The sequence below is a fragment of the Petaurus breviceps genome, unplaced genomic scaffold (genome assembly GCF_028583685.1).
Source record: "Petaurus breviceps papuanus isolate PSGF00001 unplaced genomic scaffold, PetGlider_PUasm1.0 689, whole genome shotgun sequence".
NCBI classification, from domain to species: Eukaryota; Metazoa; Chordata; class Mammalia; order Diprotodontia; family Petauridae; genus Petaurus; species Petaurus breviceps.
In genome coordinates this window covers 8,520,656-8,544,311 of record NW_027186458.1, presented here as the reverse complement: position 1 = coordinate 8,544,311, position 23,656 = coordinate 8,520,656, and the positions used below count along the sequence as shown (strand labels likewise).

Sequence of the window (23,656 nt, the reverse complement as noted above, 5' to 3'; positions counted from 1 at the left end):
GATTTAATTCCTAGAGAATGTGAAAGTCATGTGTGTGCCTTCACCAGAGAATTCCTTTACCCAGCTGAACATTCTTGTTGTTGATGAGTTGAATGTTATTCTTTGAAGGCAAAGCCCCCACAAAATCACCGACTTTGAGACCCTAAAGTCCATTGTCTGGGTGGATATTTTTATTTTATTTTTTGGAGGGGGGAAGGCAGGGCAATTGGGGTTAAGTGACTTGCCCAGGGTCACATGGCTAGTAAGTGTTACGTGTCTGAGGCTGGATTTGAACTCAGGTCCTCTGGCCTCCAGGGCCGGTGCTCTATTCGCTGTGTGGGTGGGTATTTTTAAACTATGTTTCTGAGGTTGGATATTTTCCTGTTGCTGCTGCTTTCCGGACTCCTCCTCATAGTGATGGTGTGTGCAGCAGCTAGATAAATGCATGGCTGGATGTGTCTCCATTCATGCCGGGTCTACATGACACGTCTTCCAGTCTCACATGGTGAGCAGGGAGGGGCCTCTGAGGGTCCGCCTTCACTGGCAGCCCTCTGAGGCGGTCCATTCCACTGTCCAGCACACGTCTTGGGGGGGGTGTTCCTCTTCCACAGAGCCCAGATCTGCTCTGGTGGAATTTACCTCTCTCTCTTGGTCTTCATTTGGTCCTAGGTTCCAACATGAGGAATGTTCTTCCTGGGCTGTGTAATCGCCGTTCACTGACAGGCCCTTCTTGGGTGCCCGCTCCTTGCAGGCCAAGGGGGCCCACTTCCTCCCACTGAACTTCCTGTGGCTTTCTGTGGAGGGCCTCTCCCATTTTGGCTGAATGTTTGTCTTTTTCTCATTTTAAGAACCAGAGATTCCTGAGGATGAATGAAAATACAGTGACAAGGACTCTCCAGGCACGCAAGCTTCCTGAGTGGATGTCTGCCCAGCATGAGGGATGTGATGCAGATAAAAGAAAGGTTTGTTACTTGTAGAGAATGATTTTTATATGAAGTTGTCAAGCGAGAGATTTTTTACTTTTATTATTTTCTCTGATGAACGTGTTGTGTTTAGCCTGGACAGCTTCTCCCTCAGTTTGCCAATCTGTAGTTGGCTCTCAGCTTTGGTGCTGATAACCCAGACTTCCTGATGCTCCTGGGTGAACTGGGCCCCTGAGAAATTTAAATTTGATCCGACTGTCAGAGCACCTCTCTCATTAGCCATCGTTCCCTTGTAATTCTTGTAATTGCAGAATTGTGTGTGTGATGATTGAGAAATAAAAATTGTCAAGTGGTAGTTTATAAAGAATTCTCACTCCTCTCCTCTCGTATTCTAGATAATCATCCTTTCAGGCAACCCTCATAGTGAAAGAGACCATGGGTCAGTCACATCGATCATGTGCATGCCAGCTCTGGGGAGTGTGAGGACAGTGGGACACTCCTGGCCTTCACAGGCCTTAGATTAAAGGGCTTTATTTTGTTTTTCGCTTTTGTTGTCATCTTTTCTTTATATATGGTTTTCCTGCCTCAGCTCTCAGCCTCATCTGCCCTGTCCTCTCCCTCCCCCCACCCTGAGTCATCCCTTGTGACAAAGAATGAAACAGAGGAGGAAGCCCGCAGCCCGCCCGCAGAGCTCACCAGTCTGTTGGTGGAGCCCGGTGGTGTAGACCGGTGTGTTCCGTGCCCGGTGTCCTTGCTCTGACAAGGAGGGGAGGGAAGTTCGCTCTCCTGCCCTACTTGGGGCCAGGCAGGGTCATGATACTCACACAGGGTTGAGTGGAAGGTTTTTTCCCTTTGCTTTCCCATTGCTTTTATTTACATTATTATCTTTGCTGATGCTGTTTTCTGTTTTGTTTTTTTTTTTTTTGGCCCCAGTTCATATAAATCTTCCTTTACTTCTCTGAATCCATTATGTCATTTCTGCTTACAGTGAGTTCCATTCCATTTCTCTGCTCCCAAATCGATGGGCAGTGACTTTGTTTCTGGTTCTTGGCTGCTCTGCTGCTTGGGTTTGCATAAGATCCTTTTGTTTTGATCTTTTAGCTCCTTGGGTCGGTGCCTTGCATCGGGCCCCTTGGTCAGAGGGTCCGTCATTCTCTTGACATAAATCCCAATTACTTTCTAAAATTGTTGGGACAATTTGCACAAGAGCTTACATTCTCCTGAGGAGATATGCTAGATAGATAGATGTAACAGAAGGAACATGATGGCTGAGGAGAGGGTCAGAGAAGGGGCATGAGTTCCACGTTGAAGGTTTCTGAGCTGTCGAAATGAAGAAACCTATTTTGGGCCTGGGGAACCCCTTATGCAAGTGCCTGGGGAAGGTTTGGGGAATGCTAATGGTGCATTTGGCTGGCATTCAGTGTAGAGTGAAGTCATCTACCCAAGGCTGCAAAGGCAGATAAGACAGCCAGGATCCAGTCAGGAGCCAGTATCTATTAATTAGTCTCCGGCAGCACTTTGAGCAGGGGAAGGACATGGCAAGATGTGTGCTGTGTGAAGATAGTCTTGGCAGGCATGTGAGGGATGGATGGGGGAGAAGGGAGACTGGGCAATCCCAGCAGGAGCTTGCTTGGGTGGTCTGGGGCAGAGGTTAGAGACACTGTGGAGGGCTAGGGCTGGGTGACGTTGTGGCAGGACCCCTGGTGACTGAGGGGTTGGTGGGCTCCTCAGCAGAAAAAAGGAGGAGGTTTGGAGGAGAGCCCTGGGGAGGGCATATGATCATACAGAGCTCTTTTTGTTGGGTGTGAGAGGCAGGCAGCTCTTTCAGGGTGAGAAGTGAGGCCCTGATGTATGAAGTTGGCTGTTATTGCAGAGAGGGTGACAATTGGTGAGGGAGCTCTCTGAGAGTTGTGTGTGTAGGGAGAGGAGTGGAGGACCTTGGATGGGGCCAGCTGGGAGGAGAGCCAGGAGGCTGAGGCCTAGGATGAGGGGAGCAGTGTCCTGAGGCCAGTCAGGCAAGGCGGCAAGGGCCTGCTTGGAGAACGGGGAGCTCTCAGCAGAGCCAAGAGAACCTCTGAGTGGTCTGAGTTCGATGATGACGCCAGAATATAGAATGCAGGGGACTGAGAAGGGCACATAGAGGCAGCCCCCTTCCACTGGGCTCTACTGGGAGTCCACAGATAGGGCTGGGGAGGGGGTGAGGTGTGTGAGCCCAAGAGAGTGATTTTAAAGCTGGTGTAGATGTGAGCGTGCGTGTAGGCCGACCAGAGAAAGCCAGTAGACAGGGACAAGTGGGGAGGAGGGGATGGCTGGCTCCTGGAGCTCTGGGCTGGGGAGGGGCAGCTGAGCCGAGAGCACTTGAATTTCTAAAGCCCTGTGGCCAGGTGCAGGGTCAGCAGCTACAGAGAAGGAAGGTGATGGTGGGACACCCCTAGACTTGTGCCCTCTGTAATGATCTCGGCCTCCTAGAAGGCCGGGCTCATTCCAGAGGCAGGGCAGGTGCTGCTGTCTTGTGCTGGGGGCCTCCCCTTCTTTTCCCCCTTCCTCTCTCCTTTTCCCTCTACCTTCTTTTCCTCTTGCTCCCTCCCTTCTTCCCCTCTTCCCTTCTCTCACTGGGATGGATGTCCTCGAGGACAGGACCTTTTTTTGCTTTTTGCCTGTGTAGCCCAGCACCCTGGGAGGTGCTCAGGACACGTCGGTTGAATTGTCTTTGTATAAAGAGCTCACTAGAGAAAGTCGGTGGAGAAAAGGTAAGCTAGTCATTTGGACACCTTTTCTGATTTGCTTTCCTGTGGGTTTTCTCTTCAGAGTATTCTGGAAGATGGCCTTCCCCTGCTGGAGTTCCCTGGCTCCATCATTTACAGCTATGAATCGAGTGACTGTTCCTTCCTGGCAGAAGATATCAGGTGAGGGTCGCGGCTCCCTCAGGACCAGTGTGTCTGCTTCGGAAGGGGCGCGTCTCGTGTCCTGCGCTCCTGAGGGGCAGCCAGCGGGGGCGGCTCCTTCTTGTCACTTGGCAGTAGAGGGTGCCGGAATCCAGGGTTTCCTGGCTACACTGTGCTTGCCACGCTGCTTCTCCTTCCTCTTCTTCAGATTTTATTATACTTTAAGAATCAGAAAACCTGTAGTACATCTTTCACATAACCAAAATCAGAATGAAGTTTGAAAACCTTTCCTTCAGAGGGCGATTGTTTCCCATTGGGCTGCTGTTTTGTATTTAGGGTTAGCCCTTTACTTACAGCTATTGATCAGCCTAATAATTAGTCTTGTTTCGGAAGAGCAGTTGGTGGGCCCCAGGTGTGACTGGAAGAGCAGATCTAACCTGAGGAAGGCTCAGTCTCTCGTTAAGAAAACCTCCAGGCCTGACCAAAACCAGGTCTTTGAGGACAGAGGGCTATTGAGGATCCAGGTGCTATAGAAAGCTTAGTTAGATGTTTTTGGTTTTTTTTGCTTTTTGGAGGGGGGAAGGCAGGGCAGTTGGGATTAAGTGACTTGCCCAAGGCCACACGGCTAGTTTTTGTGGTAAGTGTCTGAGGCTGGATTTGAACTGAGGTCTTCCTGACTCCAGGACTGGTGCTCTATTCATCGCACCCCCTAGCTGCCCCAAAGATTCTTCTTTTATTCTTTTTCTTTTTTGAGGGGGGAAAGCAGGGCAAATGGGGTTAAGTGTAACTTGCCCAAGGTTACACTGCTACTGTCAGGTGTGTGAGGCTGCATTTGAACTCAGGTCTTCCCTACTCCAGAGCCAGTGCTCTATTTTTTGCACACCTATATGTATTTTAATTAGAAATCAACAGCACTAAAACGTCTCAATAAATTCAGTCTCAGAACTGAGTTGTAACAGGTTATTAACCAGGAGGTCACAGTATGCGAGTCTGAGGTGATCACAGGCAGCATTCAGGAGTCCTTTCAAGGCTAGGGCATGGGCTGCGGTTGGTGGTGGGAGTGCACAGGTGATACAGACCTGCTTCAGTGAAGCCTGTGAGCTTCACCCCTGGATCTCAGACTTCTGGCAGCAGCAGAAGAGTCTACAAAGAGACACTTAGTCAGATGACAGGCCCTGGGTGTCTGTGCGTGTTTGGTCTGCTCCTCTGACTTTATTAAGTCAGGGAATGACTCCTTTGCCACTTCTGGGTTTAGAGAGTTGTCTGTGGTCCCCCAGTTACCAGTCAGAGGCAGGCATCCAAACCTGGCCTCCCCGATTTTGCCGAGTGTCTGTGCAGTCTTCTAATATCTGCACAGCCTGTGTCTTGCTGTTTTTACCCCCTTGCAAGTTCATAGGATCAGTCATAGATTGAGAGTTGGAAGGGCCTTGGAGTCATTTTCTAGGTAAGGAAACTGAAGCCCGGAGCAGTGACCAGTGACATAGCTTCCCTGGGATCACACAGCTAGGAAGTGTCTGAGGCCAGCTTTGCACCTCGGTCTTCCTCATTCCAAGGGCAGCCTCCTCTCCCCTCGCACGCCACCTTAGACCCAGAACCTCACTCCAGAGCACTGGAGAACTGTGCTGGCAGGACAGGTCCAGTGTGTGCCAAGAGGAGACAGAGGCTTCGTTCCCAGGCCAGCTCTGCCTTTACTTGCTTGGAGGCCTTTGTGGGGTCGGTATAATTTGTCAGCGTGTGGCCCGGCCAGTTTGTCAGGAAGCCTGGCCTTGCCAGGACAGTGGGACCTGCCGATGATCCTGTTGGGTTCCACCTCACACCAGTTCTAGCCTGAGTTTGGGCCTTCTTGAAGGTGATGGATGCATCATTACTACTCTGACCTGACAGTGTGGACTTGAAAAGCTCTGCTTTCAAAGGCGCTACAGAACTGAAAATGTGGGCTGAGCCTGTGGCTTGTTTTTTTCCCTTCAGAATGAGCTCGTCTGATGGTGCTGTGATAGGATTTGACATCGAATGGCCTCCCCCCTTCTGGAAGGGCAGGTCAGACAGGGTCGCCCTCGTTCAGTTATGTGTATCCGAGAGTAAATGCTATTTATTTCATGTGGCGTCCATGTCAGGTTGGTACCACTCTTCTGGCGGCCTTTCTGCCCCTGTGTCCTTCTGCTCCCTGCCCCCACCCCCCCACATAGTCCATCCAGGGCTGGAAGCTTGGCCTCTAGCCTCTGAGAATCATTGGTGTCCTTCAGGGCTCACTCACCTGGTGTTAGGAGGCCTCTTGCTCAGAGATCTTGGATTCCCTTGGGCTCGGTTTGGGGGTCTCCTCAGGGTGAGGACTGCTTCATTTTTGTGCCAGCTTGGTGCCTGGCTGGTAGTAGGTGCTTAGTGAGTGCTGGTTACCAGTGATCTGGACCTCACCATCAGAGGAGGGGTCTCTCAAGGTAGTTGCCCTGAGAGAATAGGGAGAGATGGTGGGTGGTGGGCAGGGAGGATGCAGGGCAGCCCTCATGGGAACCAACCACAAAGTGCATTTCAGTTTTCCCCCAGGGATTAAAGATGTTGCTGGAGAATGAAGCTGTTAAAAAGGCTGGTATGGGAATGGCAGATCAGTGGAAACTTCTCCGAGACTTTGACGTCCACCTGAAGGGCTTTGTGGAGCTGGCCAGTGTGGCCAATGAGAAGGTAGAGACACGCCTGGCTTTGGGGCTTCTCCTTGTTGGGAGCCAGGACTTTGGTGCCCCTTGTGGGAGCCTCTGTCCCATACCCGCTGCCATGGCCGCTCCTTTCTCACTGCCTTTTGTGAGACATGCACTGATTGGGCATTTCGGGGTTTGGGGAGGTGGGGTGGAGGGGGGAGGGCTCACTTATTCTTGTCCCTGTTCCCCCCACGAAGTCTGTAGGTATTAGCTCTAAAGACCCAGGCCTATAGGGCTGCCCTCCCCCTCCCTCGTACTCCACCAATTGCTTAGGAACTTTGGTACCTCATTGCCATAAAAACAGTTTTTCATGCCTTGGGGAAATTCCAGAAGCTGAGCTGGTGACTGATGGGGCCAGCCAGCCCTGGCTGGAATCCTGGTTCCCTCCCAGCCTGTGGCCTTGCCAGTCCCTTCCCTGGACCGGGAGCTAGGTCTCCAGAAGGAATCTTGGAGGGGTCGCGTGGAAGCTTCCAGGCTCGGGCCGCAGCTGGCCCAGGCCTCACCTGGATAGAGTCTCTAAGTGCTTTTCCGTGGTGCTCTTTTATGGCTCTTAGCTCAGGTGTGAGGAGACGTGGAGCTTGGATGGCTTGGTGAAGCACCTGTTCAGGAAGCGGCTTCTGAAGGAGCAGTCCGTCCGCTGCGGTCGCTGGGAGGACTTCCCCCTCACGGAGGACCAGAAGAAGTATGCCGCCATCGATGCCTATGTACGTACTGAGGGCCGGGCTCCGGGGCCTTGGTTTGGAGTCCTCACCGGTCACAGGTTCAGCCTGGCTTAGTGTGGAAAGGGCTGCAGAAGGCAGCGACTGTTGCCTCTTTTTCTGTCGATGAACCGAGGAGTGCGCATTCTGAACTCCAGTGATTGTGGTCCCGAAGTCGGGGAAGTCTGTAGCTGCTGTCACTCCGTCCCAGCCCGGCATGGATGGTGGTATTTCCACTTACACCTGGAGCTCAGGGCCCCTTGCCAGCATGTTCTCCTGTCATAGCCCACTGGCCCCGGCAGCTCAAAAGCTAAGATTGGTACCACACCAGCCTGGCATGAGTGGTGATATTTCCTGCCTCAGGGTGGGCGAGTGGGCACACGTCGTGGGAGGGTCACTAGTAATCTTTCACCCATGTCAGTGAAGTCCTCTCCCTCAGACCTCCATAACTCTGATCAGGTTACTCTCCTGGGCTCTGTGTTAGCTGGACTCTCCAGCCGCCTGCTGCATATGCTTTGGAAGAAATTCGAGGGAAGACACTGTCTGTGTAGCCACATAAGCGGTTGGCGCACCAGGTGGCTCACCCCTCCACATGCCCTGTTCCTGGGGCATTCGATCTTGTCTTGGTGGCTGCTCTGGATGCTGGGCTTGGCAGGCTTTGGGCAGGGTTTGGCTGGGCTCCTGCACTGGCATAACCTATAAGAATGCTGGGGTGATGTGTCAGGCCAGGAGTCTGGTGTGGTAGAGCAGTGGGGAGGGAATGGGCTTTGAACCCAACAGGGCCTGGCTGCAAGGCCTCTGAACCCCCTGTGATCCCACCTGGGTGAGCCTTGGCCAGCCCCTTCACTGTGTCAGGAGAAGAGGCCCCACTGGTGGGCACCTGGGGAAGGCTTCCTCTCCAGGCCTTTGTGGCGGTCCTCGGAGAGCAGCACTTGGCGGATGGGAGGGAAGCAGGCCTGTGCTGTGAGTGCAGAGTCTCTATGGGGTCAGGGGCCCGCCATCCAGCCAGGACCTGGGATGTCCTAGGCCTGTGCTGTGAGTGCAGAGCCTCTGTAGGGTCAGGGGCTCACAGTCCAGCCAGGTCCTAGGACGTTGTAGGCCTGTGCTGTGAGTGCAGAGCCTCTGTGGGGTCAGGGGCCTGCCATCCAGCCAGGACCTGGGACGTCGTAGGCCTGTGCTGTGAGTGCAGAGCCTCTGTGGGGTCAGGGGCTCGCGGTCCAGCCAGGACCTGGGACGTCGTAGGCCTGTGCTGTGAGTGCAGAGCCTCTGTGGGGTCAGGGGCTCGTGGTCCAGCCAGGACCTGGGACGTTGTAGGCCTGTGGTGTGAGTGCAGAGCCTCTGTGGGGTCAGGGGCTCACCATCCAACCAGGACCCAGACGCTGCTGGCGCCGGGCAGAGTCAGACTGGATTCTGTGCGTTCCCTCCAGGACAGGACAGATGACATAAAGAGATCTGTTTGTGAAGACTTCTGTAATTTTTTTCCTTTATTCTTGTAGGCTAGTCTGATAGTTTACCAAAAATTGGAAGCCTTAAGTGGACCTGAACAGATGGCACCAACCAAAACCGGTGAGTTGTTCTGTGAGCCCTGTGGCACAAAATGGCAGGAGTCTGACCTTAACACTGACGCGTCCCGGGGGGAGGGGGTCTGCTGGCAGTCCACGTGGCGCAGTGCTGGCTGGAGACGGCGGCTTGGGTTTGTGTCTGCTTATTCCAATGGTACCAGGCCCCAGCAGAGAGGCAGGCAGAGGGCGTTGCTGTCACCCCATCAGTCAGCCAGTCGTTATGGAACAGCTGCTGTGTCCCAGGCCCTGGAGATGCAGAGGCCTCGAATGGCACAGCCCTGCCCCTGAGGAGCCAGGCCATTCACAGTTCCATAGGCTGGCCAGGCTGCTGTATAATTTGGGATGATAACTCAGGCTCTGCCCCTCAGTGTGCCTTGCTCAGAGTTCATTGGTTGCACGTGGAATTTTCCCCGAGTCCTGATGGCTAAAATGTTAACTGGCCCCAGGGGTTTGGCTGACTGCCCTCCTGGGGACATTCCTGACGTTCCTGAGCGCTAGCACGGATGGCACTGGCGGCCGTCCTCAATGTCCTGCTAACGTGAGCTGTGACTCGGGTGGACCCGCAGCCCACTTCCTCTGCTTCCCTGCTTCTGTGCACAGTGTCCTCACATTGTACCCAGAAGAGAACATTGGTGAAGCGCTTAGCATGGTGCCTGGAACATAGCAGGTGCTCAGAAAATGCTTACTTCCTTCCCTGAGGCAGAAGCGCATCAGCCAGAGGCGTCCGTCACTTTGTGGCCCAGATGCTGGTCCCTCTGAGGCCTTGCTTTGCCAGCTCTGTTGGGAAGGACTGCTTGGTAGAGTTGGTGTGGCTTTGGCCTGGCCTTGCTGGGCCCGGTGTCTTCAGCATGTCATGCTGCCCCATGGAGCGCTTGGGTCCTTGCGGCCCAGTGCCAACAATGTCTCTTGGGGGTTTTTAAGAAGTCTGTCCTACATGAAAATAGCGGGACGTACAGACCGCTCAGGCTTCTTCTTTGGATGAGGTGAGTCCCAGTATCCTGGGACCAGCACTCTTGTGCTCTGGCACAACAGGCTGGAGATAGGAAGGAGGGAGGGGATGCCTTGGGCCCCTGCCGAGAGCTCTGGAGCCTGCCGGATGGCACGGGCCCTGCCCAGCAGCCCTGCCACAGTCTGAGTTCTGTGCTCGCAAAGGTCCGGGGCCAGGCGGCCCAGTGGCTCAGGCTTAATAGTCTCAGTTAGAATGGACTGTTTATGACTGTTTTGTGTGGGGAAACTAGTTATTTTGCTTTGATTAACACCCGAGTGCCATTTTTGCAGCTTTTCTTCCTTATTTTAGTGATATTTTCTTCTCATTTAGAAGACCATGATGTAGAGAAGAAAACTTAGAGAATGAGGGCTTAGTTATAACCGGTTTCCAACTTTTAAAATCCTCTGTAGACGGCAGGCCAAGTGAGCTGCAGACCTGAAGCCCTCACCCAGGTGGTGGCTTTCCTTAGAGACCAGTGGAGAGGATTCGTGGTTTTGTGCTCTTTGGTCTCTGTGTTCCTGGGCTGACAGCTCGGGCTCCCTGTGACTGAAGTCTTGGGGAGTGGGATGTAGAGGTGGAGGCATCCCTGGCCTCCAGGGGCTTGTAGTCTGAGAGGCTGGCATTGCTACCCATGGAGGGCCAGGGTGGCCTTGGAGGGTGGGGAATGGGTACAGGGTGGCTGAAGAAGCAGTGGTTGGATCAATCTGCGTGTCCCAGAGTGTGAGGGAGCTTGGAAGGCCTGCTCAGGCCTGGCCCAAAAGCCAAGCCAGACCCCAGCCATCCCCGCGTTGCTCTGGACGCAGGAAGGCTTCACAGGGATTGCCAAAGTGGCCGTGTCGGGGGACTCTGGTGACTGTTGTGACCCGGCTCTTGGGGCTTCATTTCTGATTGGAGGGGGATCTGAGCTGGCTGTGCTGCAACCTCTCTGAGCATTTAACGATTCTGTCCTCTTGCCTGAGATCGCTTCCTCTGAAACGGTCCTAGATTAGTTTGTCGTCTAGGCCTCCTTTAAAGACGTGGTCAGATCATTAAAGCATGTTTGAAGAGCAGATGAAGTCAGAGGCAGGGAGAGGGGGACTAATGCTGGACCAGGAGAACTCTGCAGACAGGATGTGTGGGTTTGGTCGGTAAAGTGCGCCTTCTTCTGCCTCACTTCTGTCTCACGTGCATCGCGCTCATCCTGCTCTGCTGCCTTCCCCGTCCCTGCTGGTGGAAGGGAGCGGGGGGGTGGGCACGCGAAGGACGTGGATCAACGCAGAGAGCCGCTGTTGGGAAGCGCTTGTTGTGCTGACCCTGCGGCACTCTGGCTGATGTGCGTAACCCTGGTTTTTGCAGAGGCCGACCAGTTTCCTGAGAAGGTGAAGAAGCAGCTGCTGGAGCTCTGTGAGGAGATGCTGGATGTGACCAGTCGCCTTTCCTGTCCTTGGAGACCCTGTGGCGAGCCACAGAGGCACGTGCTTCCTTGGCGGTCTGTCTTGTCCTCTTTGTGCCGTGGGTTTGGAAGGCCAGGACGGCCCGCAGGTGTCTGCTTCCCGAGCTCTGAGCGGTGGGCATCTCCTGGCGCAGTCAGAGGAGCTGGGCACATTTCTAGGGACATGCTGGGGGGACTAAGAAAGTGTGTTGATATCAAAGGGCCCAGTCTTCTGGCCCAGAGTAAGCGGACTCTTGGCACCTGGTTTCATTATTTGATTAGGAAGACTGGAGTTCCGATCCAGTCTCATCCACCCACTAGTTGTGTGGATCTAGTCTGTAAAATAATAGTACCTGCTCTTAGGGTCGTTGTGAGGGTAAAAGGAGATATTTGTAAAATTCTTTCTTTGCAGACTTTTTTTAAAAGAGGAAATACATTTTTACTTTATTTTTTCTGTTACATGTGAACACAATTTTTTAACATTTAAAAAAGTTTTGAATTCTGTATCCTTTCCCTTCTTCCTTCCCTTCCCCTTCCTTGGGAAGGCAAGCGATTTGACAGGGACTGTCTGCGTGCAGTCAAGCAGAGCGTTTCCACTTTGCAAACTCGAATGCCTGTGTTATTACTCAGAAATGTGGCCTCTGTAAAGCTCTCACATCTCGAATTCACTGTGCTCAGAAGGATCTCTTTCTCTTCCTCTTGAGCTCACCCATCTTCCCGACACTGTTTCTGTCGAGGACCTGCCTCCTTCTCATTTCCCATCAGGCCACGCTCTCTGGACTTCGTCACGTGCCCCAAAAGCTCACTCACGCTGGCGGCTCCTTCCTGCCCGGGGCCCATCCTCCCTCTCCCAGGATGGCTGTCTCTTCTCTCCCACCTGTCTGTGGCACCCCCCTGGGCCTCCGTGTGCCCCCGTGCTGGCTGCCCTTCCCTGAGTTTTCAGCTTCTTTCTCTGTGGTCTCTTCCCCATTGGATTGTGAGCTTCTCAAGGGCAGAGACTGCCAGCATTATCTGTATTCTCAGCACTCAGCCAGGTTACTGGCCCGGAAGTACTGAGCAAGTGTTCGTGGTCTGGCCGAGGGCCCCGCCATTCTTCTGCTTGCCCATTTGCAGCCTTGATGTTGTCCGTGACTTTTCTCACCTCTACCCGAGCAACGCCCAGACCTTCCCTTGACACGTCTGGGGCCTCTCTTTCTGCCCGTGAAGTCACGGCGCTAGCATGGACCGTTAAACACAGCTTCTCCTTTGGTCATCCCTGTCTGGAGCTCCTCCCCATTCCTGTCCGTCCCCCACAGCTGCCAAAAGGCTTTTCCAGAAGCTCAGATCTGTTAGTTCCCTAATCAGACATTCCCCTGGTTCCCTGTTACTCTAGGATCAGATAGACAGTCCCGTCTTTGGCCTTCCAAGTCCGTCACAGCAGCCCTTCCTCCCTTTCTCAAGCCCTCTGGGGTCACTGTTCTGTGCCTTGTTCCATCGCCCACCTTTGTATGGGGCAACTGTTCCTAGTCCTGCCTCTACCTGTTAGAGTCCCTGAGTGCTGAGGAGATTTGGGCTTGGGGTTAGAGCCTCAGAAGAGAACCAGGAGATGCCTTTCTGCTGAAGAATTACAAGAAGATCCAGGCAACATGCTTCTCTTGGGTTGTTCTCTGACGCATCTGAGTGCCCATGTCGTAGCTGTAATGACCTCTGTGGCTGGAGTGGAGCCCTCTACCCCAGAGACATGGAGGAAGGCCTCGAGCCAGACCAGGCCATTGTCCCCGTGGCCATCACTCACAGCCGTGTACTCTGTCCTGCACCTGGACTCTGCCGCCTAGCTCACGGGCTTTTAGAGGGGGAGGCATCTTCCCAGGAGGCTTAGCAGCAGGCGTTTGAGAGCCGTGGTGGAGATGGTCAGTGAGAAGCAGACCTCCTGATCTGAAAGCGGCACTAGCCTCTTAGACTAGGGACAGGCTGCTGCTTGTTTGTTAAGCATTTATTATGCACCTGTGATATGCTTGGTACTGGGGCTGCAGAGGCAAAGACAGAATCATCTGTTCCAGTTGCTTGTGTCCTCTGGGGGGAATTTGTTTGTCTAGGTATACACAAAGTAAAACCTGTACTTTGAGGGGTGGAGAAGGAAGACAGGTATTTGAGGGAGCAGCAGACACGTCCTGCCCAAGGTGCTCTGAGCTGCTTTCAGAGAACAGGGATTGGGAGCAGAAGGGTGAGGGCAGCTTTGCAGCCCTCTGGACAGCCCGGCGGAGGTACAGAGGCCCGAGCTGGAGTGGGATCAGGGGCCTATGTGGCCTTGAAGGTCTCTTCACATCTCCTGTCTTCAGTCAGAGCACTGGCCTGTCCAGTCAGGATCTAGGCCTTGCTAACCCCCAGCTGGTTCTTTAGGGTGCGCCCATCAGAATTGGATGATTATGTATTCACGAAAGTGATGGGATTCTTAGGAAAAGTGAAATTCTGTCCTGGTTATGCTGGTCTTTGGATGACTGAAGAGTCTGTTTCTGATGCATATCCCAGACTTTCTCAGAGATCTGAGCTCAATCCCCTGGCACTTTTATTGAACTCTGCCCCCCCGCCCCTGCCCCCCGGGAGGGGCCTCTGCTCTCCCTTGTGACCCTAAGTGTCCTCCTCCATGCTGATGTCCAGTTTTTTAATCCCCCCTTTCAGAAGCCTGTTCTGGTTGGTGTCATTGGTAACGAGACAACTTGGCAAAGTCTGGGTATTCCTTTGTGGTTCTTGGGTTGGCCCCTTGTGTCCTTGTAGAAGCAAATGAGAGATGGGGAGAGCTCTGGGATGACTGTTAGCACTGAGCCTTGACTGTGGCCCTGCAGTTAATTTGTGCCATTTCTCTCTCCCCCCCGACTTCAGAGTCACCGAGTTACTGAAGAGCCTTTCAGAAGACCTGGGGGCATTAAGGACTGCGCTGTTTGTGGCTCCCGGCCCGCAGAGCCCCCTCAGGGATGCCCCACCAGACCATGGCCCTGAACCTGGGGAGGAGCCGAGCCCTGGGGCCGGATCGGAACCCTCTGAGTGTGGAGGAAGGCACAGCCTGCAGGATGGGGAGGACCTGACCGCTGCTGGGTCTGCAGGTGGAAGGGAGGATGCCGGGGAGAGGGTGTGCTTGATGTCCCTGGATGTGACTGAATACGAGCTTCAGATGATGGAGCAGCAGGCCCGGGAGGAGCTGAGCGAAGCCACGCACGTGTCTGACCAGGTACCCCTGGCGGGGCAGCTAGCACGGCCCTCTGCGCAGTCGGGGCAAGGAGGAGGCCGGCGTCTGCCTTGTAGCCTGCTCTCAGCCTTTGGCCGGCTGCCGGGAGGGGAAGTGACTTTGCTGTCAGTTAGGCCAGGTCGTCCATCTTTTTGGAGTCCTCCTGTGACCCTGCTGATGACCCTCTGGTCCCCACGCCTGCAGAGGCCTTGACTTGGTGTTTCTCCCGGCCCTGGGGTCTGTCTTTCACAGGTGCTTGTCTCCTCTGGTCTTTTCCTCAGGAGTGTCTCTGAGCAGAGGGGTGGGCTGCAGCTCCCTTGGCCTTCACGGTCACTTACCACGACAGCATCACCCAGAGGGGCAGAGCTTCTTTGTCTTAGCCGCAGGAGACTTTTGGTGATGCTGACCTTGGCTTGTCTTCAGCTTCTTTGTCTCCCTGAAAGCCTGGGTGATACTTCTGCTGTGATTTTGTCCCTCCCCCCCAGGAGTTTCAGTTTCTAGGTAATTTGCTTGATGAGATCTTTTTGCCTCCAGGGTCCATAAGCCCATTTTGTGAAATTCAGGCTGCAGATAGCACTGCGGTGTAATCTTTGATGCAGAAAACACTGTCATCTTGAAGCCATTCCAATTTTCGAGTTTTTTCCTCCAAAAGTTCTTTTTTTTTTTTTAAATTGCTGCAGCTTTTTTTCCCCCACCCAGTATTTTTTTCTGTTAATATTTTTAGTGGTTTGGAAATCAGTAGAAATCTTCTTGGTTATTTGTACTCCATTTTCCCTTCAGTTTTCTATTAAAAAATTCAAAGTTCAGTGTTTATTATAAGTGGTTTGGTAACTATAGTAATATCTATGACTTGTCACATTGAATTGCATGGGACTCTCTGCTATTTTCAAGCTTTTCTCTTGCCAAAATTTCAAGATCTCTTGATAGAGAGTTCCAGCCACTCCACTTATCCAGATGTTTCTTGTTTAAGGACAACTTTTACAATGACTCTCCAGTGTGTTTGTGTAATTATTTATTGAAACTACGTCTCAGAGTCCACTAAAAACTGTAAAAGCCAAGTACGGGCCTCTCCAGACTTAGCTCAATTGTTCTTCTGATGGGATTGTAGCAGGCTGTCTTTACTAAAATATGCTAAAGCATTGTGCAAAATCGATTTATGATGTTGAGTGACTGGGGGGCGCAGTATGGATGGTATCACTACCAGAGATGATGGAGAGGTCCCATCAGGACCAGTGCAGTGGCCTCATTTTTGTGAATGGCTGTAGGTGCCAGTCAGAGCAGTCCTGTGGTCTGCTCTGCACTAGCCCCTGGGGGCAGAGGCACAGAAGGATTGGAGCTGGGAGGGGCCTCAGAGCCCCCCCCACCCCTCCAGTGTTACAGACCAGGCATTGAGATCCATGAGTAGTAGAACCCAGGTCCTCAGACTGCAGATCCACTCCTCTGCAGGCCCAGTGAAGGGCCTTTAGCCTCAGGCTCTTTCTTAGCCCACTCTCAAAGGGTGCTGGTGGCTGGTGGCCCTTCCACTTTGGGAGCTTACACTCTGCCAAGGCAGAGGCTGTCCTTGGTCTGGGATTCATGGCAGATGCCCACAGAGAGCTTTTAGCTGTCTTTAGGTCTATAAGCTTGGGTGGAAAAGAATGACATCCTTGTTTTCAGTGACTCACAGTGGAAAATCCACATTTCCTTCATTATGCCAAGAGAGGGTCCCTCGGCTTCCCTAGCCTCCTTCACTATGGCCCCAGTAGGTGAAGCACCCTGTGACGTGTGTGCATGTGTGTATGTGTGCACCTCATGGGGACACCCTCTTTTTCATCATGAGAAGGAAGTGGGCAGGCTTTGGCCATTGTTAGGAGCAGGAGACACTTTAAGTGTCTTGAAGGTGCAGAGAGCCCAGGATCCCGGCTCACTGACCGCTTCCTGGTGAAGGTGAGGAGAGGCTGTCTGTCTCCGCAGAAGGAGCGGCGCCTGTCTGGCTCTCCTGCTCTCATCTGCGGGCTCCCCTTCTGAATGGCTGTGTATTTACCTTGTGCTGTTGCGGTTATCCTTCATTACACACCCGGCTTATTCAATCAGTCAGTGAACGTTTGGCTTTTCCCGCGTGCCAGGCATTGTGCTTGGCCCTGGGATACAAAAGGAGGCCAAAGACAGGCTTCTCCCCTCAGGGAGCTCACAGTCTGATGAGGGAGACCACAGGGAGCATGCGGGCCAGGATATGCCGAGTAAAGAGGAGTGAAAGTTTGTGGGCCATTTATGGGTAGAAAAATGGGTGCCAGACCTTGCTGTAGCTTATGGGAAGCAGATCCTTGTCTTTTCTGGCAAAGCCATAACTAGGCAGTGTGCCCTTGTCCAGTCATCCTAGAGAAGTTCCAGAATTCATTTTTCCCTAGCTTTTAATGCCAAAGCTATCCAGCTGGTCACGCGCAGATGGCCCGGTGCCTCTCAGCCACTGAAGCCACCACTGCTTCCTGGCCTCCGTCCTTGGCGACGCGCAGCCTGGCCGGAGAGGGCTCATCTGGAAGCCAGAAAGAGTTGCTTCCCTGCCCTTCTCTGCTGCTTGGTGGCTCCGGGATCCAGGCGGGCGGCCAGCCCTGCTCTCCCTTCGCCTTGCCCTGGTAGCATTCTTGGGCTGGAGAGTGCAGAGCTGTTGGCAAGCCCGCTTGGCCGAGGGGATTTTCTCTGATGGGTTTTGCTGTGTCAGTGAAATGGCTGCTTCGTATCCATTCCTCTCTGGTGCCTGGCACCGCGATGGCCCATGGGAGGTGCTCAGGGCATGTTTATTGAATGAAGCAATCAGTTCCTTACCCTTATGTTAAGGAACAGGACTCCATGAAAATCTCTTTCTTTTGTAAGTGGAGTCAGTAGTAAATGAGTTTTGGGACTGCAGTGGGGCACAATGGAGAGAGCACAGGGTCTGGAGTCAGCAGGACTTGAGTTCAAATGCGGCCTCAGATACCTACTAGCTGTGTGACCCTGGGCAAGTCACGTGGCCCTGATTGCTTCCAAAAAGAAAACAAATAGTAAATGGATTTTATAGAAGAAAAGAAAGAATAAATTCAGTTCACAGAATCATTTATTTTTCCCCCTAGGACCTAATTTCCGTGATGGATGCTCATGATGTTTCTTATGTTATTGAGAGTGATGAAGATCTGGAAATGCAGATGCTTAAAGTACGTTTTCGGTTCTGATATTGAAGTAGAAACGTGAGTGGATGTTGATGTGAAAGCGGTTTGATTACACAGACGGGATTCCCTGCCTCTGACAGGCTCCTGAAGGAGGCCGGCCGTCAGAGGAGCTGGTGTGGGACCAGCTGTCCCTCCTTCCAGCTGGGCTCCAATGCCAGTATTTTTATCCAAGTTTTGTCCTTTGAGGTACTGACCTATTGGAAAAGATGAATTGGAACACTCAACATTTTTTGCCAAGTTTCATCAAAAATGAAGTTTGGTCCTAGAAATCAAAATGTGTTTTCAGTCCCTTCTCAGGAATTCTTCTGTTCTGTATTAATCCCAGTCGGAAATTGGTCCTTGTCGGGGGCTTGGAGGCCTCAGGGCTGGCTTGTGCACCATCTGGGAACAGCCTCCCTTCACGTGGGGAGGAAAGCGAAGTGGCCATGGGGCCGGTTTGCTTTGTCTTTTTCAGTCTGTAGAAGATTTGGACCGTGACAAGTTGAAGCAGAACGGGTCAGAGTCGCCAGAAGCAGAAGGCAAGGCCCAGCTCGCCGCCGACGAGGGGGACGAGGAAGCTGTGGAGGAAGAGGAAGATGAATGGGGTAAAGGAGAGTGGGGGTGTCCCTGTTGTGTGTGTGTGTGTGTGCTGTGTGCATGTGTGAGTGTGCACATACGTGAGCATGTGTGCTGTGTTCATGTGTGTGCGTGTACATGTGTGTGTGCTGTGTTTGTGTGTGTGTGTGTGTGTGTGCATGTGTGTGCAGGGGGGCTGGGGAGGCCTGCAGAAGGTTTGTGGCGGTGGTGTTGGGGGCAGCAGGAAGGCAATGGGAAAGAAGCCTGGAGAGTGGACAGGCCTTGGGACGCTGTGACCTTGACCTGAACGTTGGGGAGCAGCTGAAGAGTTTGGGCCAGAGCCATGTGATCCAAATGGCATCTGATGAGGTCATTCAGCTGCCACTTGGCAAAGGGTATGAGGTCCCGGGGAGGGGGAATTTGAAGCAGGGAGACTGGATTTTTCTTTCCCTTTTTAAAAAAAGGATAAAAGTTACATTTCCTCCTGTTCCCTTAAAATATCCTTCTGTTGGAATTTAAATTCAAATATTTTGTTTTAAGACCCTTCCTTACCGACCCCTACGGCTGAGCAAGTCACTTGCCTGAAGACCTACTTTGGACATTCCAGCTTTAAACCGTGAGTATCTCGTTACTTAACTCAGTGACTTTTTCTTAATGAGGAAAAATGCAGAGAAAAATGCATAACCTTAATCTTGGTTGTAAAGCCATAATGTGGCCCATTTCCTAGACTGCCTCCCTACTGGCGGTGCTTTTTGGTGTTGTTGGATTTGTGGAATGTAGGTTATTGCTGGTAAGAAGGTAGAGTATTGGGGCAGGGAGGTGGCACAGGGAATAGAGCACCAGCCCTGAAGTCAGGAGGACCTGAGTTCAAATCCGGCCTCAGATAGTTAACACTTACTAGCCGTATGACCTTGGGCAAGTCACTGAACCCCAATTGCCCTGCCTTCCCCCCTCCAAAAAAAAAATAAGGCAAAAAAAAAAAAAGAAGGTAGGGCATTCATTCCCAGATACCAATTTAAAGACAGAAATAATTTCAGTTCCATTTTATGAATGTCTGCTGTGGAGGCAGCTTGGAGTAGTGGGTACATCATTGGTCTTAGAGTCAGGAAGACCCGAGTTCAAATTCACTTCAGACACTAGCCATCTGATAAACCTGGCCAAGTGACTTTGCCCCTATGGGCCTTAATTTCCCTCTTCTGTAAATTGAGGGCATTAAATTTGATTGGCCCAGCTCTGAATCTAATATTCTGTCATCTTAAGCCAGTGACCACCCTGTCCCCGCCATGACATACACACACACACACACACACACACTCACTCATACTCACACACTTACCCCTGCCTGTGTGTATGCTCGTGTGCCTGTAGATGTAAGACAGAGGGCCTGCACACTAACCACAGCCATGCTGTGGGAGAAGACCATGTAAGGCTGGTCTTTGGGGTGTGGGGGCTCCATGGGGCGGGTCCTGCCGGTGCTTTTGGGCTCAGGGGCAGCAGCTTTGCTTCGTTCTCTCTCTGACCTGGTTCTTCCTGTAGGGCTGCTGGCCTGCCACCTTAGAGCACACTCACAGGGTTCTTGTCAGGCACACTCATTTCTTGTCCAGAGTTTACCCTGCGGTTGGGCATCAGTGAGCCCAGGAGGCACCCTCTGTGCATTCTCTGGGGGACAGATGGAGGCGAACCTGCTCCCTGGCTTGGCCACTCTAACCTGTGCCTCAGGCTCCCGAGGCCTTCTTCCCTAGGCTCTCCTTGTTCTCTGTTGGACGCCCAGGTATCTTGAATCAAGCTTTTGATCTGTGCCAATCCAATAAAAAGATGTTTTAATGAGAAAGTCTTCTGGTGATGCATCTTGCTTGGCCGAACAGGCCATTATTAGACAAGATCAGTGAGGACCTTTGAGGACAGATGTGGGAATGAAGCCATGTGCCCTGGGTGTGAAGTGGTTCCTTGAGGCTTCTTATCACTTAACTAATGTCTGCTTTCCCCATTTTTTCCTCCCTTGCAAGGATGCAGTGGAGAGTGATCCGTTCAGTTCTAGAAGAAAGAAGAGATAACCTTGTAGTCATGGCTACTGGTATGTCATGCTGAACAGCGTATCTGTATCAAACTTATGTTTTCAGTTGAAACCGTGGTGTGCTAAGAGCTCCTCTGTCACTGAGCCTCTGGACTTGGAGGCTGCTGTGGGGGCTGGGGATGGAAGGCCCAGGCGCCTGGGAAGAGGCTCCCCTCGCCCCCGTGCAGGGAGTGCTAGATCTGGGCTAGAGGATGCTGTGGGAAAAACGTTGCATGTCGGCTCTTCTCGTCCCTTTTGTCCTGTCGCGGGCCTTTTCATCGGAAGGGTACGGCAAGAGTCTCTGCTTCCAGTTTCCTCCCGTGTTTGTTGACGGAATCGGCATTGTCGTGTCTCCTCTGATCTCTCTGATGGAAGACCAGGTGCTTCAGCTCAAGTAAGTTGGAAGTCGGCCGTCAGCGGCCTCGTCTTGTTCCCCTCCGGGAGTTCTGTTTTCTCCCAGGAAGGAGAAGCATCTGATCAGAGTGAGCTGTCCTCTCAGTGTGGGCCCTGCTCAGACCTGTCTGCCCTGCCTCTTAGGGCATCTTTGAGGAGGGTCTGCTCATTGTGTTTGTCCTGATCATGCATCGCCTGTGTTTTTAGAGCTGTCCGTGGTAGGTTTTTTCCTTTCTCACTGGCCTTTCCTTTTGTACTTGAGTTAGAAAGTGAGTGTTCACTGTAGGAAGTTTTTGAAAGAGGACCGTGCCCTCGTGGGTCCATGGCTGTGCATTCTTTCTGTCAAAGCCCATCTGAGGAACATGTATGTTCGTGTTCCTTTGTGTCTTCAGGGGACATAGCAGGAAGCAGACGCAGTTAGAGGACCGGGAACCATGTAGGATTCTGCCAGCTTGCTTCTTGCCTTCCCCTTGGGCGGCATGGGCATAGGGTTGTGGTAGTTAGGAAGCACTCCTGCCTCGTCCTGGGCTCCAGGCCCCATGCAGAATCAGGTAAAGCAGCCCCTGCCTTCACACCCCAGCTGGTCTGCTCTGTTACACTGGAGTACATTGCAGCAAAGCTCATTTTTAGGTGAACTGTGACATTTTAAAATGTTTCATCTTAAGAATGACTTCTTTTGGGGGCGGCTGCATGGCTCAGTGAATAGAGCACCGTCCCTGGAGTCAGGAGGACCTGAGTTCAAATGCGGCCTCAGACATTTAACACTAGCCTTGTGACCTTGGGCAAGTCACTTAACCCCAGTTGCCCCGCCTTCCCCCCTCCAAAAAGCAAAAACAAACAAGAAAAAAAACAAAAAAAACCCTGCCTTCTTTTTAGAATAGTTATACTCACTCTTAACCAAGTACTCTCCTCCCCGCCCTCTTTGGGCTGTCTGTAGGGACTTTTTTGGGAAGGAACACGCTTAAGTGTAAGATGGATAAAAAGACCCTAAACCCAAACCAGTCAGCCCCTGGTGAACTGACTCCTGGTGCCATCAGTTCCCTGGAACTGCTCTCTCCAAGACCGCGCCCTGACGGCCAGCCGCTCTGCTTCAGGCCTCAGCCTCCGTGGCGCTGCTGTAGCTCTGGACGCTCCTCTCCCTTCCTTGGCCCGAGGCAGGCCTCAGGCAGGCCCCAGACCTCTTAGTGCTGTCACTGAGGCTTCCGCAAGGCCTCGGCCTGTTTGCTGTTTCCCGTCCTCTCTATCGTGGCTCACCTGGTGACCTCACCTGCCTTCACATCATCCCCATGCACAGGACTCCACAGGTGGAACTCCAACCCTCGTTCCTCTCCTGAGCCCCCATCCTGTCTGTCTCCAGATAGGTGTCTTCTCACACTCAATTGCTGCAGGTTCGAAGTGGAATGAATCTCGTTACTCCCTAAGCCTGCCTCCCCTCCATCTTCTCAGTCGTCCAGGCTTGTGACCACGTGGTCACCCTTGATCCTTGCGTCTTCCTTACTCTGTGTACAGAGGGCCTCTTCCCTTGGCTCCGTCCTTTCTACTCACAGCTGAAATTCTCCCTTGGTCTATTGTAAGAGCTTAGTAATTGGTGCTTTTGTCCGAGTGACTCATCTCTGGAGTCCATTTTTTACACAACTGCCGAAATCATCTTCCCAGATGTAGATCTGACCTTGTTACGTCCCTGACTGCACTTTCAGTGGCCCCCGATTGCCTCTCTCATAAAATACAGTGTCCTTCCCTTGGCCTTCAGGCCCTCAGATGGCCTTCCTCTCAGTGCCCCACTCGGTCCAGGGCTTTCAGCCAGATAGGACTGCTGGCCTTTTCCTGCATCTCACCAAATTCCACCTCCTGTGTCCATGCACCAGACCAGGCTGCCCCCCTGCTCTCTGTGGTCGCTGAGAATCCTTTTATGTCCCTTTTATGTCTCCATGTCTCCAGCCAGCTCAGGGGCCCCTCTGCTGTGATCTCTTCTCTGACCCTACTTTCTTAGCACTGTGCCTGTTGGGAGGGCACAGACTGTCTCCCACTGTCACCTCCCTCAGTGACCAGTCCAGGAAAAGTCCATGGGCAATGGCTGACTGAGACAGTGTGCTCTCTTGGGGCCCCTCCAAAGGAAGGAGCCCCCTGAGAACCTCCTGGAGCATCCACTCGGAATTTTCTTCTTTCAGAATGTCCAATGTTAAAGCTTGTTTCCTCGGATCAGCTCAGTCAGAAAACGTCATCAATTCCATTAAAGTGTAAGTAGCCTGTTTTCTGTTACTACGTTCTCTTGTTTGAACAGCCTGGGTAAGGTAGAGGGCTTCCTGTGTTCCTGTACTGTGGGGTAAAGTCTCTCTAACCTTTGAAGTGTCCCGTCCGTGGGAAATGGGGGGCCCCGATGGCAGAGTGCTGGCCTCCTGCTGTCCCTCTTTGTCCCCCTTCCTGCACAAGAGGCTCTTTATGTATCCTCTGCTCTCAGGCACAGGCCGAGCCCCTCTGGAGTGGGAGCTGGCACAGTGAGCCCTGGTGGAACCCAGACTGTCGCTGAGGCCTTCTTGGCTTGTGGGGCCTGTGGGGCCCCTGCCCTGCATTAGGGAGGTGCCAGCCTGGCATTGTGGGGGATGAAGAGCTGCTCAGGGATGGGCCATGGTGTATTCTGCCCCATTTTCATCATTGGCATGTTAGTGTATCTCTGAACTCTTAAAGGTTTTAATATTTACCTCTCAAGGTATCAGGCCAACCTCCTGCTATCACACTCACAGAATCCTGCCTGAGAAGGGGAGTCTCTGGACTCCTTGTCCAGCATGGAGTCCACTAACCTGTGCTGCCAGCAGTCCCAGTGACACTGGTCCCAAGTAATAGAGCCTTTCTGTCACTTGAGTGAGCCATTGGAGAAGCCCTCAGTGGGGGAGGGGGAAGCTTGTCGTGTTCTTCTTCAAGATGGGCTTTCACTAACTTAAAAAACAAAGCCAGAATGGGATGGGGGCCTGAAGAGTAAAATGAACAGAAGAGTGGGAAAGAATAGTTCCTGCAAAGACTGGAATGGTAGCTGAGATCCTGCTATGTGCGCAGCTCTGGGCAAGGGGTGGCCGAGCTCCTACTGTGTGCGCAGCTCTGGGCAAGGGGATGGCCGAGCTCCTACTGTGTGCACAGCTC

The 23,656-nt window shown here is 52.6% G+C and overlaps 1 protein-coding gene across 7 annotated transcripts in view; it reads left to right on the top strand.

Annotated features, from left to right (window-relative positions):
* WRN (WRN RecQ like helicase) overlaps positions 1 to 23,656 on the top strand; it is an 83,479-nt gene that overhangs the window by 14,527 nt on the left and 45,296 nt on the right. For all 7 annotated transcript variants that reach the window (XM_069104936.1, XM_069104932.1, XM_069104933.1 and 4 more), the window contains exons 2-15: positions 828 to 941; positions 3,711 to 3,808; positions 5,756 to 5,901; positions 6,318 to 6,463; positions 7,032 to 7,181; positions 8,672 to 8,741; positions 11,061 to 11,271; positions 13,996 to 14,341; positions 17,425 to 17,505; positions 17,975 to 18,104; positions 18,616 to 18,691; positions 20,082 to 20,149; positions 20,414 to 20,522; positions 22,690 to 22,758. In XM_069104936.1, the coding sequence (XP_068961037.1) occupies positions 846 to 941; positions 3,711 to 3,808; positions 5,756 to 5,901; positions 6,318 to 6,463; positions 7,032 to 7,181; positions 8,672 to 8,741; positions 11,061 to 11,271; positions 13,996 to 14,341; positions 17,425 to 17,505; positions 17,975 to 18,104; positions 18,616 to 18,691; positions 20,082 to 20,149; positions 20,414 to 20,522; positions 22,690 to 22,758 (1,796 nt within the window). In that variant the 5' untranslated portion in view covers positions 828 to 845. The remainder of the gene's footprint in view (positions 1 to 827; positions 942 to 3,710; positions 3,809 to 5,755; positions 5,902 to 6,317; positions 6,464 to 7,031; positions 7,182 to 8,671; positions 8,742 to 11,060; positions 11,272 to 13,995; positions 14,342 to 17,424; positions 17,506 to 17,974; positions 18,105 to 18,615; positions 18,692 to 20,081; positions 20,150 to 20,413; positions 20,523 to 22,689; positions 22,759 to 23,656) is intronic.